This window comes from Pseudophryne corroboree, chromosome 6 (genome assembly GCF_028390025.1).
Source record: "Pseudophryne corroboree isolate aPseCor3 chromosome 6, aPseCor3.hap2, whole genome shotgun sequence".
NCBI classification, from domain to species: Eukaryota; Metazoa; Chordata; class Amphibia; order Anura; family Myobatrachidae; genus Pseudophryne; species Pseudophryne corroboree.
This window is the reverse complement of record NC_086449.1, coordinates 619,861,800-619,874,623: the sequence shown is the minus strand read 5'-3', so window position 1 is coordinate 619,874,623 and position 12,824 is coordinate 619,861,800. Positions and strand designations below refer to the sequence as shown.

The following is a 12,824-nucleotide window of genomic DNA, read 5'->3' as shown; positions in this document are numbered from 1 at the left end:
GCCTCAATCATGCAGTGAATGGCCTGCATGGGCATTAAATTTGACTCCTCGTCGTCGACACTGGTGTCAGTATCCGTGTCGACATCTACTTGTGCCATCTGAGATAGCGGGCGTTTCAGAGCCCCTGATGACTTTTGAGACACCTGGACAGGCACGAGCTGAGAACTCGGCTGTCCCGCAGTCGGCATGTCGTCAAATTTCTTATGTAATGAGTCTATACGTGCACTCATTTCTTTCCATAAGCACATCCACTCAGGTGTCTGCCCCCCAGGGGGTGACATCCCTTCTAAAGGCATCTGCTCCGCCTCCACCTCATTATCCTCATCAAACATGTCGACACAGCCGTACCGACACACTCCACACACACAGGGAATGCTCAATATAGAGGACAGGACCCACAAAAGCCCTTTGGGGGGACAGAGTGAGAGTATGCCAGCACACACCAGAGCGCTATATAAGGCAGGGACTAACTGAGTTATGTCCCTTATAGCTGCTTTTTAATATAAACTATATACTGCGCAAAATTAAATGCCCCCCCTCTCTCTTTTTTACCCTTTTCTGTAGAGTAGTCTGCAGGGGAGAGCCAGGGAGCTTCCTTCCAGCGGAACTGTGAGGGAAAAATGGCGCCCAGTGTGCTGAGGGAGATAGCTCCGCCCCTTTTCCGCGGCCTATTCTCCCGCTTTTTTCTGGATTCTGACAGGGGTATTTACCTCATATATAGCCCTGGGGCTATATATTGAGGTATTTTTGCCAGCCAAGGTGTTTTTATTGCTGCCTCAGGGCGCCCCCCCCCAGCGCCCTGCACCCTCAGTGACCGGAGTGTGAAGTGTGAGAGGAGCAATGGCGCACTGCTGCAGTGCTGTGCGCTACCTTGGTGAAGACTGATGTCTTCATGCCGCCGATTTTCCGGACCATCTTCTTGCTTCTGGCTCTGTAAGGGGGACGGCGGCGCGGCTCCGGGACCGAACATCAAGGCTGGGCCTGCGGTTGATCCCTCTGGAGCTAATGGTGTCCAGTAGCCTAAGAAGCCCAATCCGGCTGCAAGCAGGCGAGTTCGCTTCTTCTCCCCTTAGTCCCTCGCTGCAGTGAGCCTGTTGCCAGCAGGTCTCACTGAAAATAATAAACCTAAGACTATCTTTCTTCTAAGAGCTCAGGAGAGCCCCTAGTGTGCATCCAACCTCGGCCGGGCACAAAATCTAACTGAGGCTTGGAGGAGGGTCATAGTGGGAGGAGCCAGTGCACACCAGGTAGTCCTAAATCTTTCTAGAGTGCCCAGCCTCCTTCGGAGCCCGCTATTCCCCATGGTCCCTTCGGAGTTCCCAGCATCCACTAGGACGTTAGAGAAAAGAGGTTTGGGTTGACAAATTGAAGAAAATTGTTGGGGTATGGATGAGGGATAAAGGGAAACACAAACACACACAATGTAGGGGAGGTCTAGTGCATAATGTCTGTGTGTGCGGGGGGGGGGGGGGGTATGAGTGCTGACAGCAATACATTAAGCTACACTGTGATCTGAGGGAAACAGGTGGAATTTATCGCAGCTTACACCCACCTTTTTCGCAGCTTAAACCTAACCCCCCCCCCCCCCTGCCGCAGCCTAACCCTAACCGTCCCCAGTGTAGCCTAACCCCCTTCTCCACAGCCTAAACCTAACCCTCCCTCTCCTGCAGCCTAACCCTAATCCTCACTCTCCACAGCCTAAACCTAACCTTGATTCTCCCCCCCCCCTACCTCTCCAGCAGCCCATGCAAGCATCGTTCGGGATCCCGGCGGATGGGATGGAGGCGCCAGGATAGTGATGAATGTCGGCTCTGGCATTCCAAGTAGTGTTGGTATTTCGGCATTTGTATTTTGACTGCTAAGATCCCGACTGCCGGGATGTGCGTTGGTATCGGGATCCGCGTTGGAATCGGGATCCCTTCGGTTAGGATGCCGGCTGTCAAAATACAGACAGCGGCATCCCGAAGAATAAAATACGGACAATGATTAATCTATCTATCTAACCCTGACCCACCGTTTCCGCAGCCCAAGACCAGGCTGCAGGCATACCTTGCAAATCGCTCCTCATTTGTGTACATAAAACCACTTGTCATTCTTTGTTACACTACTGACAGAACAGCAAATTGGTAGATAGCAATAAATAAAGACACTGAATGATCATACAATTCTGTACATTGTCATTTTATTGAAAACAGAACAAAAACCAAAACTGTGTAAAGTGCATCCAGCCTTTGTATGTACGTGGCACAATATGCAGAAAGGATGGACGCCCTCATAGGTCCTTTTCCCATAGCCCTAAACCCAGTAATATCTCACATCTTATACTTATAATGTTCCCCAGTCTGTAACTGACAAATGTCTACACCACAATGGTTAGCATGTTTCTCTCTGTACATCTCTGTACAAAATATCAAACAAATGCATTATTTCAGCAATAGATCCATGCTTCTTACAATACTGCCAACAATGGGACTAAATAACATTACCTGAATCTTGCTCATGTACCCTTCCAATACACATATCTGAGTAGCTCTTTCGACAATAATGCACTTGCAAAAGTATCATTCAATACCGCCTTGCCCTTTCTCTAGGGCAGTCTGGCAGGCCGCTTTAGTAAGGGGGAAGAAAACAAAAAGGGAGATTTCCTGGTAATCTTATTTATGTGACAAAGTGGGAACTATATATGCAGATATAATCTACTTCTACCTGCCAATATGAGGCCATTGAGGTAGATGTGGCCTTTCAGAGGGGCTTTGAGTGGCTCTCAACATACATGTTGCCTATTCCATGAAAACAGGCAAAACAACAGACCTAGTAATGTAGACCTTAGCGTGCAGGAAGACTTAACATGCTCGTTCCCACCTACCCGTTACTGCTATCCCACCTGGAATAGGGCGATTTCCTTGTTTTAAGGGCTTGTTCCCACCATTGCAGTGTAAAATTGGACAGTAGCACTACCTATTTCTCAGGCACTAATGCATGTTACCACTACAGTGGTTACTATTGGCAACAGGCGCAACAGAACGTCACTACAGCACACCTGTTTTCTGGTTTCTGGAGGTATTTACACATTTTACCAGCTCATATGTGTGAATGCGTCCTAATGATTTGTTTATATAGTGGATCCGATTAGTATGAGTCTATCGTTTTTAATGACATTTTTCACCATTATAGAACATCAGATCTGGAACCTTCTATTGGCTTACTAGAATTTATCATGTGTATTTCCTTATATTAGGCACCAGGCACTCTCATTCAGCTTGGAATTCCAGTTTCATTTTCCTGTATTGTCCATTAATAACCCCACAGCATCATGTAGGACTCCTGTATTATGTCCGCCAGACTTTCCATTTAACAGACAATGGATTTACAAAGTCATCCTTTCTTGTTCCTCTCGTAATAAGTCCCGCTGTAACATAGCAACCAATTGTACACATTTGTTTGGAAACTAAAAGGCACAAGTCCGCTTCCTGCCAATGTGGTCCAGTATTTGTTTTCACATTGTCTCTGGGTGATTGGCGATAGTCCATGGATTTCTATTCCGTTTGCCTCATGGTTTCTTCATTTCCCATTCCTGGAAATAAAAGAATATCTATCACATAACACATCCTGGTTTATTAGAAAGCGTACATTTATAATGAGATGCAATAGGCCTGTTCAATGCTATTTATTACATTTCTTCACTACTCTACTGTTAACACTTGGAACAACTAAATACTAGAACGTATATCAAACTTATTGTAAGATTATTACAATGAATGGATAATGCAACCGGGAATGGCAACTTGTGATACAAAGACAAAGGGCTGGATGTAATGGCATCAGAGGTCGCCAGAGGAGCGGGATGCTGGCTGTTTTTTTATAGGGGCAATCACTTACAAGGCATGGTTTTGCATAGTATGTGATTGCCCCTTTAAAAAAAGGTCCAGCTATCTCAGACGCCATTACATCCCACTGAAAATCACCATTCCTGGAGTAGTACCAGGTGTAATTCTGGCAGCACTGTCTAATCCATGGGATAACTGCAATACTTTAGAATTGGGTACAGTTTGACTATACATGTGAAGGAGACAAACATAAATCTGATCGGTTTAGTGATGCAGTTGGACTGGAATGCAATTTGGACCCACGTGCTACACTGCTATTTAAAGGTGTGTACACACGGTGAGATCCCTGCTATGTTCGATTTTGACTATGAGATTTCCCTTGAACTCCCCCAGAGCCCAGATAGCACAGATTGTACAGATTTTGACTATCTGTGCTTGAGATTTTGTCTATGTGCGATTTTGACTAAGTGCCAATTTTGACTATACTTTGTACTAGATCATGGGTCTTCAACCTGTGGCCCTCCAGCTGTTGTGGAACTACACATCCCAGCATGCCCTGCTCAGTTTTAGCATGCCTTAATAGCAAAACTGTTGCAGGGCAGGCTGGGATGTGCAGTTCTACAGCAGCTGGAGGGCCGCAGGTTGAAGACCCATGTACTAGATAGTACACTAGATAGTCAAGATTGACTTGCCTGCACAGTCTATCTAGCCTTACGATACCGACCCCACGGGAGCGCGCATCGGGATCGAATCTGTATCGCAAGCTGCCTAGCACCATGAGATATGCACTAACTTTTCATAAGATTTTGACTATATAGTCAAAATCTTACAGATTTATCTCACCGTGTGTACACACCTTAAGGATCGTCCGATGACCACACATGCAGATGTTGAGACAACCCAACATTACATCCAGCTGCTTCACAATCCATCTACTTAGATTTGATTGTGTATGGTGACTGTACAGCAGGTGGTCAATTTATTGAGTTGATCAAGCTTGTCAACCAAATTGGAAAGCTTATATCACTACATTACACTAATGGTCCCTAGGGAAAAAATAAGAATTTACTTACCGATAATTCTATTTCTCATAGTCCGTAGTGGATGCTGGGGACTCCGAAAGGACCATGGGGAATAGCGGCTCCGCAGGAGACTGGGCACAAAAGTAAAAGCTTTAGGACTACCTGGTGTGCACTGGCTCCTCCCCCTATGACCCTCCTCCAAGCCTCAGTTAGGATACTGTGCCCGGACGAGCGTACACAATAAGGAAGGATTTTGAATCCCGGGTAAGACTCATACCAGCCACACCAATCACACCGTACAACTTGTGATTTGAACCCAGTTAACAGCATGATAACAGAGGAGCCTCTGAAAAGATGGCTCACAACAATAATAACCCGATTTTTGTAACAATAACTATGTACAAGAATTGCAGACAATCCGCACTTGGGATGGGCGCCCAGCATCCACTACGGACTATGAGAAAATAAGAATTTACTTACCGATAATTCTATTTCTCGGAGTCCGTAGTGGATGCTGGGGTTCCTGAAAGGACCATGGGGAATAGCGGCTCCGCAGGAGACAGGGCACAAAAAGTAAAGCTTTCCGATCAGGTGGTGTGCACTGGCTCCTCCCCCTATGACCCTCCTCCAGACTCCAGTTAGGTACTGTGCCCGGACGAGCGTACACAATAAGGGAGGAATTTTGAATCCCGGGTAAGACTCATACCAGCCACACCAATCACACTGTACAACCTGTGATCTGAACCCAGTTAACAGTATGATAACAGCGGAGCCTCTGAAAAGATGGCTCACAACAACAATAACCCGATTTAGTTAGCAATAACTATGTACAAGTATTGCAGATAATCCGCACTTGGGATGGGCGCCCAGCATCCACTACGGACTCCGAGAAATAGAATTATCGGTAAGTAAATTCTTATTTTCTCTATCGTCCTTGTGGATGCTGGGGTTCCTGAAAGGACCATGGGGATTATACCAAAGCTCCCAAACGGGCGGGAGAGTGCGGATGACTCTGCAGCACCGAATGAGAGAACTCCAGGTCCTCTTTTGCCAGGGTATCAAATTTGTAGAATTTTACAAACGTGTTCTCCCCCGACCACGTAGCTGCTCGGCAAAGTTGTAATGCCGAGACCCCTCGGGCAGCCGCCCAAGATGAGCCCACCTTCCTTGTGGAATGGGCCTTAACAGATTTAGACTGTGGCAGGCCTGCCACAGAATGTGCAAGTTGAATTGTGCTACCAATCCCACGAGCAATCGACTGCTTAGAAGCAGAAGCACCCAGCAATGTTGGGTGCATACAGGATAAACAGCAAGTCAGATTTCCTGACTCCAGCCAACCTGGAAACTATATTTTCAGGGCCCTGATAACATCCAGCAACTTGGAGTCCTCCAAGTCCCTAGTACCCGCAGGTACCACAATAAGCTGGTTCAGGTGAAACGCTGACACCACCCTAAGGAGAAACTGGGGACGAGTCCGCAGCTTTGCTCTGTCCGAATGGACAATCAGATATGGCTTTGTGAGATAAAGCCGCCAATTCTGACACTCGCCTGGCCGAGGCCAGGACCAACAGCATGGTCATTTTCCATGTGAGATATATCAAATCCACAGATTTGAGTTGTTTAAACCAATGTGATTTTTTAGGAATCCCAAAACTACGTTGAGATCGCCCAGTGCCACTGGAGACATCAAAGGGGCTGTATATGCAGTACTCCCTTAACAACTTCTGGACTTCAGGAACTGAAGCCAATTTCTTTCTGGAAGAAAATCAACAGGCCGAAATTTGAACCTTAATGGACCCAATTTGAGACCCATAGACACTCCTGTTTGCAGGAAATGTAGAAATTAACCTAGTTGAAATTCTTCCGTGGAGCCTTCCTGGACTCACACCCTGGCACATATTTTCACCTAAGTGGTGATAATGTTGTGCGGTCACCTCCTTCCTGGCTCTGACCAGGGTAGGGATGACCTCTTCCGGAATGCCTCTTTCCCTTAGGATCCGGCGTTCACCCGCCTTGGCGTCAACGCAGCTGCGGTAAGTCCCGGAACAGACACGGTTCTTGCCGAATCAAGACCCTTCTTAGTATCTCTTGAAGTTCCGGGAACCAAGTCCTTCTTGGCCAAACCGGAGCCACGAGTATAGTTCTTACTCCTCTCCTTCCTATCATTTTCAATACATTGGGTATGAAAAGCAGAGGATGGAACACATACACCGACTGGTACACCGACGGTGTTACCAGAGCGTCCCAGCTATTGCCTGAGTGTCTCTTGACCTGGCGCTTCAGGTGGGACGCCATCATAACCACCTTTGGTCTTTCCCAACGGTTTACAATCATGTGGAAACTTCCAGATTAAGTTTCCACTTTTCCGGGTGGAATTCATTTATGCTGAGAAAATCTTCCCAGTTGCCCACTCCCGGAATGAACACTGCTGACAGTGTTATCACATGATTTTCCGCCCAGCGAAGAATCCTTGCTGTCATTGCCCTCCTGCTTCTTGTGTCGCCCCGTCTGATAACGTGGGCGACCGCCATGATGATGTCCTACTGGATCAGCACCGGTTGACTTTGAAGCAGGAGTCTTCCTAGGCTCAGAGCATTGTAAATTGCCCTTAGCTCCAGTATATTCATGTGGAGAGAAGTCTCCAGACTTGACCACACTTCCTTGGAAATTTTTTCCCTGTGTGACTACTCCCCAGCCTCTCAGGCTGGTATCCGTGGTCCCCAGAACACAGTCCTGAATGCTGAGTGTGCTGCCCTCTAAAAGATGAGCACTCTGCAGCCCCCACAGAAGAGACACCCTTGTCCTTGGAGACAGGATTATCCGCTGATGCATCTGAAAATGCGATCCGGACCATTCGTCCAGCAAATCCCCTGAGATCTGCCGAATGGAATCGCTTCGTAAGAAGCCACCATTTTTCCCAGGACTCCTGTGCATTGATGCACTGATACTTGGCCTGGTTTTAGGAGGTTTCTGACTAGGTCGAATAACTCCTTGGCTTTTTCCTCCCGGAGGAACACCTTTTTCTGGACTATGCCCAGAATCATTCCTAGGAACAGCAGACGTATCGTCGGAAAACAGCTGCGATTCTTGGAATATTTAGAATCCAGTCGTGCTGTCGTAGAACTACTTTAGATAGTGCTCTTCCGACCTCCAACTGTTCTCTGGAACTTGCCCTTTTCAGGATATCGTCCAAGTAAGGGATAATTTAGATGCCTTTTTTCTTTGAAGAAACATCTTTTCGGCCATTACCTTGGTAAACGGCCCGGGGTGCCGTGGATAATTCAAACGGCCTCGTCTGAAACTGATATTGACAGTTCTGTACCACGAACCAGAGGTACCCTTGTTGAGAAGGGCAAATTTGGACATGGAGGTAATCCTTGATGTCCAGGGACACCATATAGTCCCCTTTTTTCCGGTTCGCTATCACTGCTCTGAGTGACTCCATCTCGATTTGAACCTTTTATGTAAGTGTTCAAAGATTTCAGTTTAGACTATGTCTCACCAAGCCGTCTGGCGTCAGTACCACAATATAGTGTGGAAAAATAATACCCTTTTCCTTGTTGTAGGAGGGGTACCTTGATTATCACCTGCTGGATATACAGCTTGTGAATTGTTTCCAATGCTGCCTCCCTGTCGGAGGGAGCCGTTGGTAAAGCAGACTTCAGAAACCTGCGAGGAGAAGATGTCTCGACTCTCCAATCTGTACCCCTGGGATAATACTTGTACTATCTAGGGGTCAACCTGCGAGTGATCCCACTGCGCGCTGAGACTCTTGAGACTACCCCCCCACCTTGAGTCCGCTTGCATGGCCCCAGCGTCATGCTGAGGACTTGGCAGACGCGGTGGAGGGCTTCTTTTCCTGGGAAGGGGCTGCCTGCTGCAGTCTACTTCCCTTACCTCTATGTCTGGGCAGATATGACTGGCCTTTTGCCTGCATGCCCTCATGGGAAAGGAAGGATTGAGGCTGAAAAGACGGTGTCTTTTTCAGCTGAGATGTAACTTGGGGTAAAAAGGTTGGATTTCCCAGCGGTTGCCGTGGTCCCCAGGTCCGATGGACCGACCCCAACTAACTCCTTCCCTTTATACGGCAATACTTCCATGTGCCGTATGGGATCTGTATCACCTGACCACTGTCGTGTCCATGACATCTTCTGGGTGATATGGACAACGTACTTATCTTGATGCCAGAGAGCAAATATCCCTCTGTGCATCTCACGTACATATATATAGAATGCATCCTATTAAATGCTCTATATGAATAAAATATTTTCAGTCAGGGAATCCGACCAAGCCAACCCAGCACTGCATCTCCAGGCTGATGGCGATCGCTGGTCGCAGTATAACCACCGTATGTGTGTATATACTTTTTAGGATATCTTTCCAGCTTCCTATCAGCTGGCTCCTTGAGGGCGGCCGTATCTGGAGACGGTAACGCCACTTGATAAGCGTGTGAGCGCCTTATCACCCTAAGGGGTGTTTCCCAACTCGCCCTAATTTCTAGCGGGAAAGGGTATAACGCCAATATTTGCTATCGGGGTAACCCCACGCATCATCACACACTTCATTTTATTTTATCTGATTCAGGAAAAACTACAGGTAGTTTTTTCACTCCCACATAATACCCTTTTTTGTGGTACTTGTAGTATCAGAAATATGCAACACCTCCTTCATTGCCCTTAACGTGTGGCCCTAATGAGAAATACGTTTGTTTATTCACCGTCGACACTGGATTCAGTGTCCGTGTCTGTGTCTGTGTCGACCGACTGAGGTAAATGGGCGTTTTTAACGCCCCTGACGGTGTTTCTGAGACGCCTGGACCGGTACTAATAGTTTGTCGGCCGTCTCACGTCGTCAACCGACCTTGCAGCGTGTTGACATTCTCACGTAATTCCCTAAATAAGCCATCCATTCCGGTGTCGACTCCCTAGAGAGTGACATCACCATTACAGGCAATTTCTCCGCCTCCTCACCAACATCGTCCTCATACATGTCGACACACACGTACCGACACACAGCACACACACCGGGAATGCTCTGACAGAGGACAGGACCCACACTAGCCCTTTGGGGAGACAGAGGGAGAGTTTGCCAGCACACACCAAAACGCTATAATTATATAGGGACAACCTTATATAAGTGTTTTCCCTTATAGCATCTTTATATATATCTCAATATCGCCAAAATCAGTGCCCCCCCTCTCTGTTTTAACCCTGTTTCTGTAGTGCAGTGCAGGGGAGAGCCTGGGAGCCTTCTCTCCAGGCTTTCTGTGAGAGAAAATGGCGCTGTGTGCTGAGGAGATAGGCCCCGCCCCTTTTTCGGCGGGCTCGTCTCCCGCTATTTAGTGAATCTTGGCAGGGGTTAAATATCTCCATATAGCCTCTGGGGGCTATATGTGAGGTATTTTTCGCCAAAAAAGGTTTTCATTTGCCTCCCAGGGCGCCCCCCTCCCAGCGCCCTGCACCCTCAGTGACTGCCGTGTGAAGTGTGCTGAGAGGAAAATGGCGCACAGCTGCAGTGCTGTGCGCTACCTTTAGAAGACTGCAGGAGTCTTCAGCCGCCGATTCTGGACCTCTTCTTACTTCAGCATCTGCAAGGGGGCCGGCGGCGCGGCTCCGGTGACCATCCAGGCTGTACCTGTGATCGTCCCTCTGGAGCTGATGTCCAGTAGCCAAGAAGCCAATCCATCCTGCACGCAGGTGAGTTCACTCCTTCTCCCCTAAGTCCCTCGTTGCAGTGATCCTGTTGCCAGCAGGACTCACTGTAAAATAAAAAACCTAAGCTAAACTTTCTCTAAGCAGCTCTTTAGGAGAGCCACCTAGATTGCACCCTTCTCGGCCGGGCACAAAAATCTAACTGGAGTCTGGAGGAGGGTCATAGGGGGAGGAGCCAGTGCACACCACCTGATCGGAAAGCTTTACTTTTTGTGCCCTGTCTCCTGCGGAGCCGCTATTCCCCATGGTCCTTTCAGGAACCCCAGCATCCACAAGGACGATAGAGAAATAGAATTATCGGTAAGTAAATTCTTATTTTCTCTAACGTCCTAGTGGATGCTGGGGACTCCGAAAGGACCATGGGGATTATACCAAAGCTCCCAAACGGGCGGGAGAGTGCGGATGACTCTGCAGCACCGAATGAGAGAACTCCAGGTCCTCCTCAGCCAGGGTATCAAATTTGTAGAATTTTGCAAACGTATTTGCCCCTGACCAAGTAGCTGCTCGGCAAAGTTGTAAAGCCGAGACCCCTCGGGCAGCCGCCCAAGATGAGCCCACTTTCCTTGTGGAATGGGCTTTTACAGATTTTGGCTGTGGCAGGCCTGCCACAGAATGTGCAAGCTGAATTGTACTACAAATCCAACGAGCAATCGTCTGCTTAGAAGCAGGGGCACCCAGCTTGTTGGGTGCATACAGGATAAACAGCGAGTCAGATTTTCTGACTCCAGCCGTCCTGGAAACATATATTTTCAGGGCCCTGACTACGTCCAGCAACTTGGAATCCTCCAAGTCCCTAGTAGCCGCAGGCACCACAATAGGCTGGTTTAAGTGAAATGCTGAAACCACCTTAGGGAGAAATTGAGGACGAGTCCTCAATTCTGCCCTGTCCGTATGAAAAATTAGGTAAGGGCTTTTATAGGATAAAGCCGCCAATTCTGATACACGCCTGGCTGAAGCCAGGGCTAACAGCATTACCACTTTCCATGTGAGATATTTTAAGTCCACAGTGGTGAGTGGTTCAAACCAATGTGATTTTAGGAATCCCAAAACTACATTGAGATCCCAAGGTGCCACTGGAGGCACAAAAGGAGGCTGTATATGCAGTACCCCCTTGACAAACGTCTGAACTTCAGGAACTGAAGCTAGTTCTTTTTGGAAGAATATTGACAGGGCCGAAATTTGAACCTTAATGGACCCTAATTTGAGGCCCATAGACAGTCCTGTTTGCAGGAAATGCAGGAATCGACCCAGTTGAAATTCCTCTGTAGGGGCCTTCCTGGCCTCACACCACGCAACATATTTACGCCAAATACGGTGATAATGTTGCACAGTTACATCCTTCCTGGCTTTGATCAGGGTAGGGATAACTTCATCCGGAATGCCTTTTTCCTTCAGGATCCGGCGTTCAACCGCCATGCCGTCAAACGCAGCCGCGGTAAGTCTTGGAACAGACATGGTCCCTGCTGGAGCAGGTCCTTTCTTAGAGGTAGAGGCCACGGGTCTTCCGTGAGCATCTCTTGAATTTCCGGGTACCAAGTCCTTCTTGGCCAATCCGGAGCCACGAGTATAGTCTTTACACCTCTCCTTCTTATGATTCTCAGTACCTTGGGTATGAGAGGCAGAGGAGGGAACACATATACTGACTGGTACACCCACGGTGTTACCAGAGCGTCCACAGCTATTGCCTGAGGGTCCCTTGACCTGGCGCAATATCTGTCCAGTTTTTTGTTGAGGCGGGACGCCATCATGTCCACCTTTGGTTTTTCCCAACAGTTCACAATCATGTGGAAGACTTCTGGGTGAAGTCCCCACTCCCCCAGGTGAAGATCGTGTCTGCTGAGGAAGTCTGCTTCCCAGTTGTCCACTCCCGGAATGAACACTGCTGACAGTGCTATCACATGATTTTCCGCCCAGCGAAGAATCCTTGCAACTTCCGTCATTGCCCTCCTGCTTCTTGTGCCGCCCTGTCTGTTTACGTGGGCGACTGCCGTGATGTTGTCCGACTGGATCAACACCGGCTGACCCTGAAGCAGAGGCCTTGCCTGACTTAGGGCATTGTAAATGGCCCTTAGTTCCAGGATATTTATGTGAAGTGACGTTTCCATGCTTGACCACAAGCCCTGGAAATTTCTTCCCTGTGTGACTGCTCCCCAGCCTCTCAGGCTGGCATCCGTGGTCACCAGGACCCAATCCTGAATGCCGAATCTGCGGCCCTCTAGGAGATGAGCACTCTGTAACCACCACAGGAGAGACACCCTTGTCCT

At 48.1% G+C, this 12,824-nt stretch overlaps 1 protein-coding gene across 1 annotated transcript in view; it reads right to left on the bottom strand.

Annotated features, from left to right (window-relative positions):
• Positions 1-2,174: 2,174 nt before the first annotated feature.
• Positions 2,175-12,824, bottom strand: part of AFAP1L1 (actin filament associated protein 1 like 1) — a 160,225-nt gene continuing 149,575 nt past the window's right edge. The window contains exon 18 of the mRNA XM_063928086.1: positions 2,175-3,574. Within this exon, the coding sequence (XP_063784156.1) occupies positions 3,551-3,574 (24 nt within the window). The 3' untranslated portion in view covers positions 2,175-3,550. The remainder of the gene's footprint in view (positions 3,575-12,824) is intronic.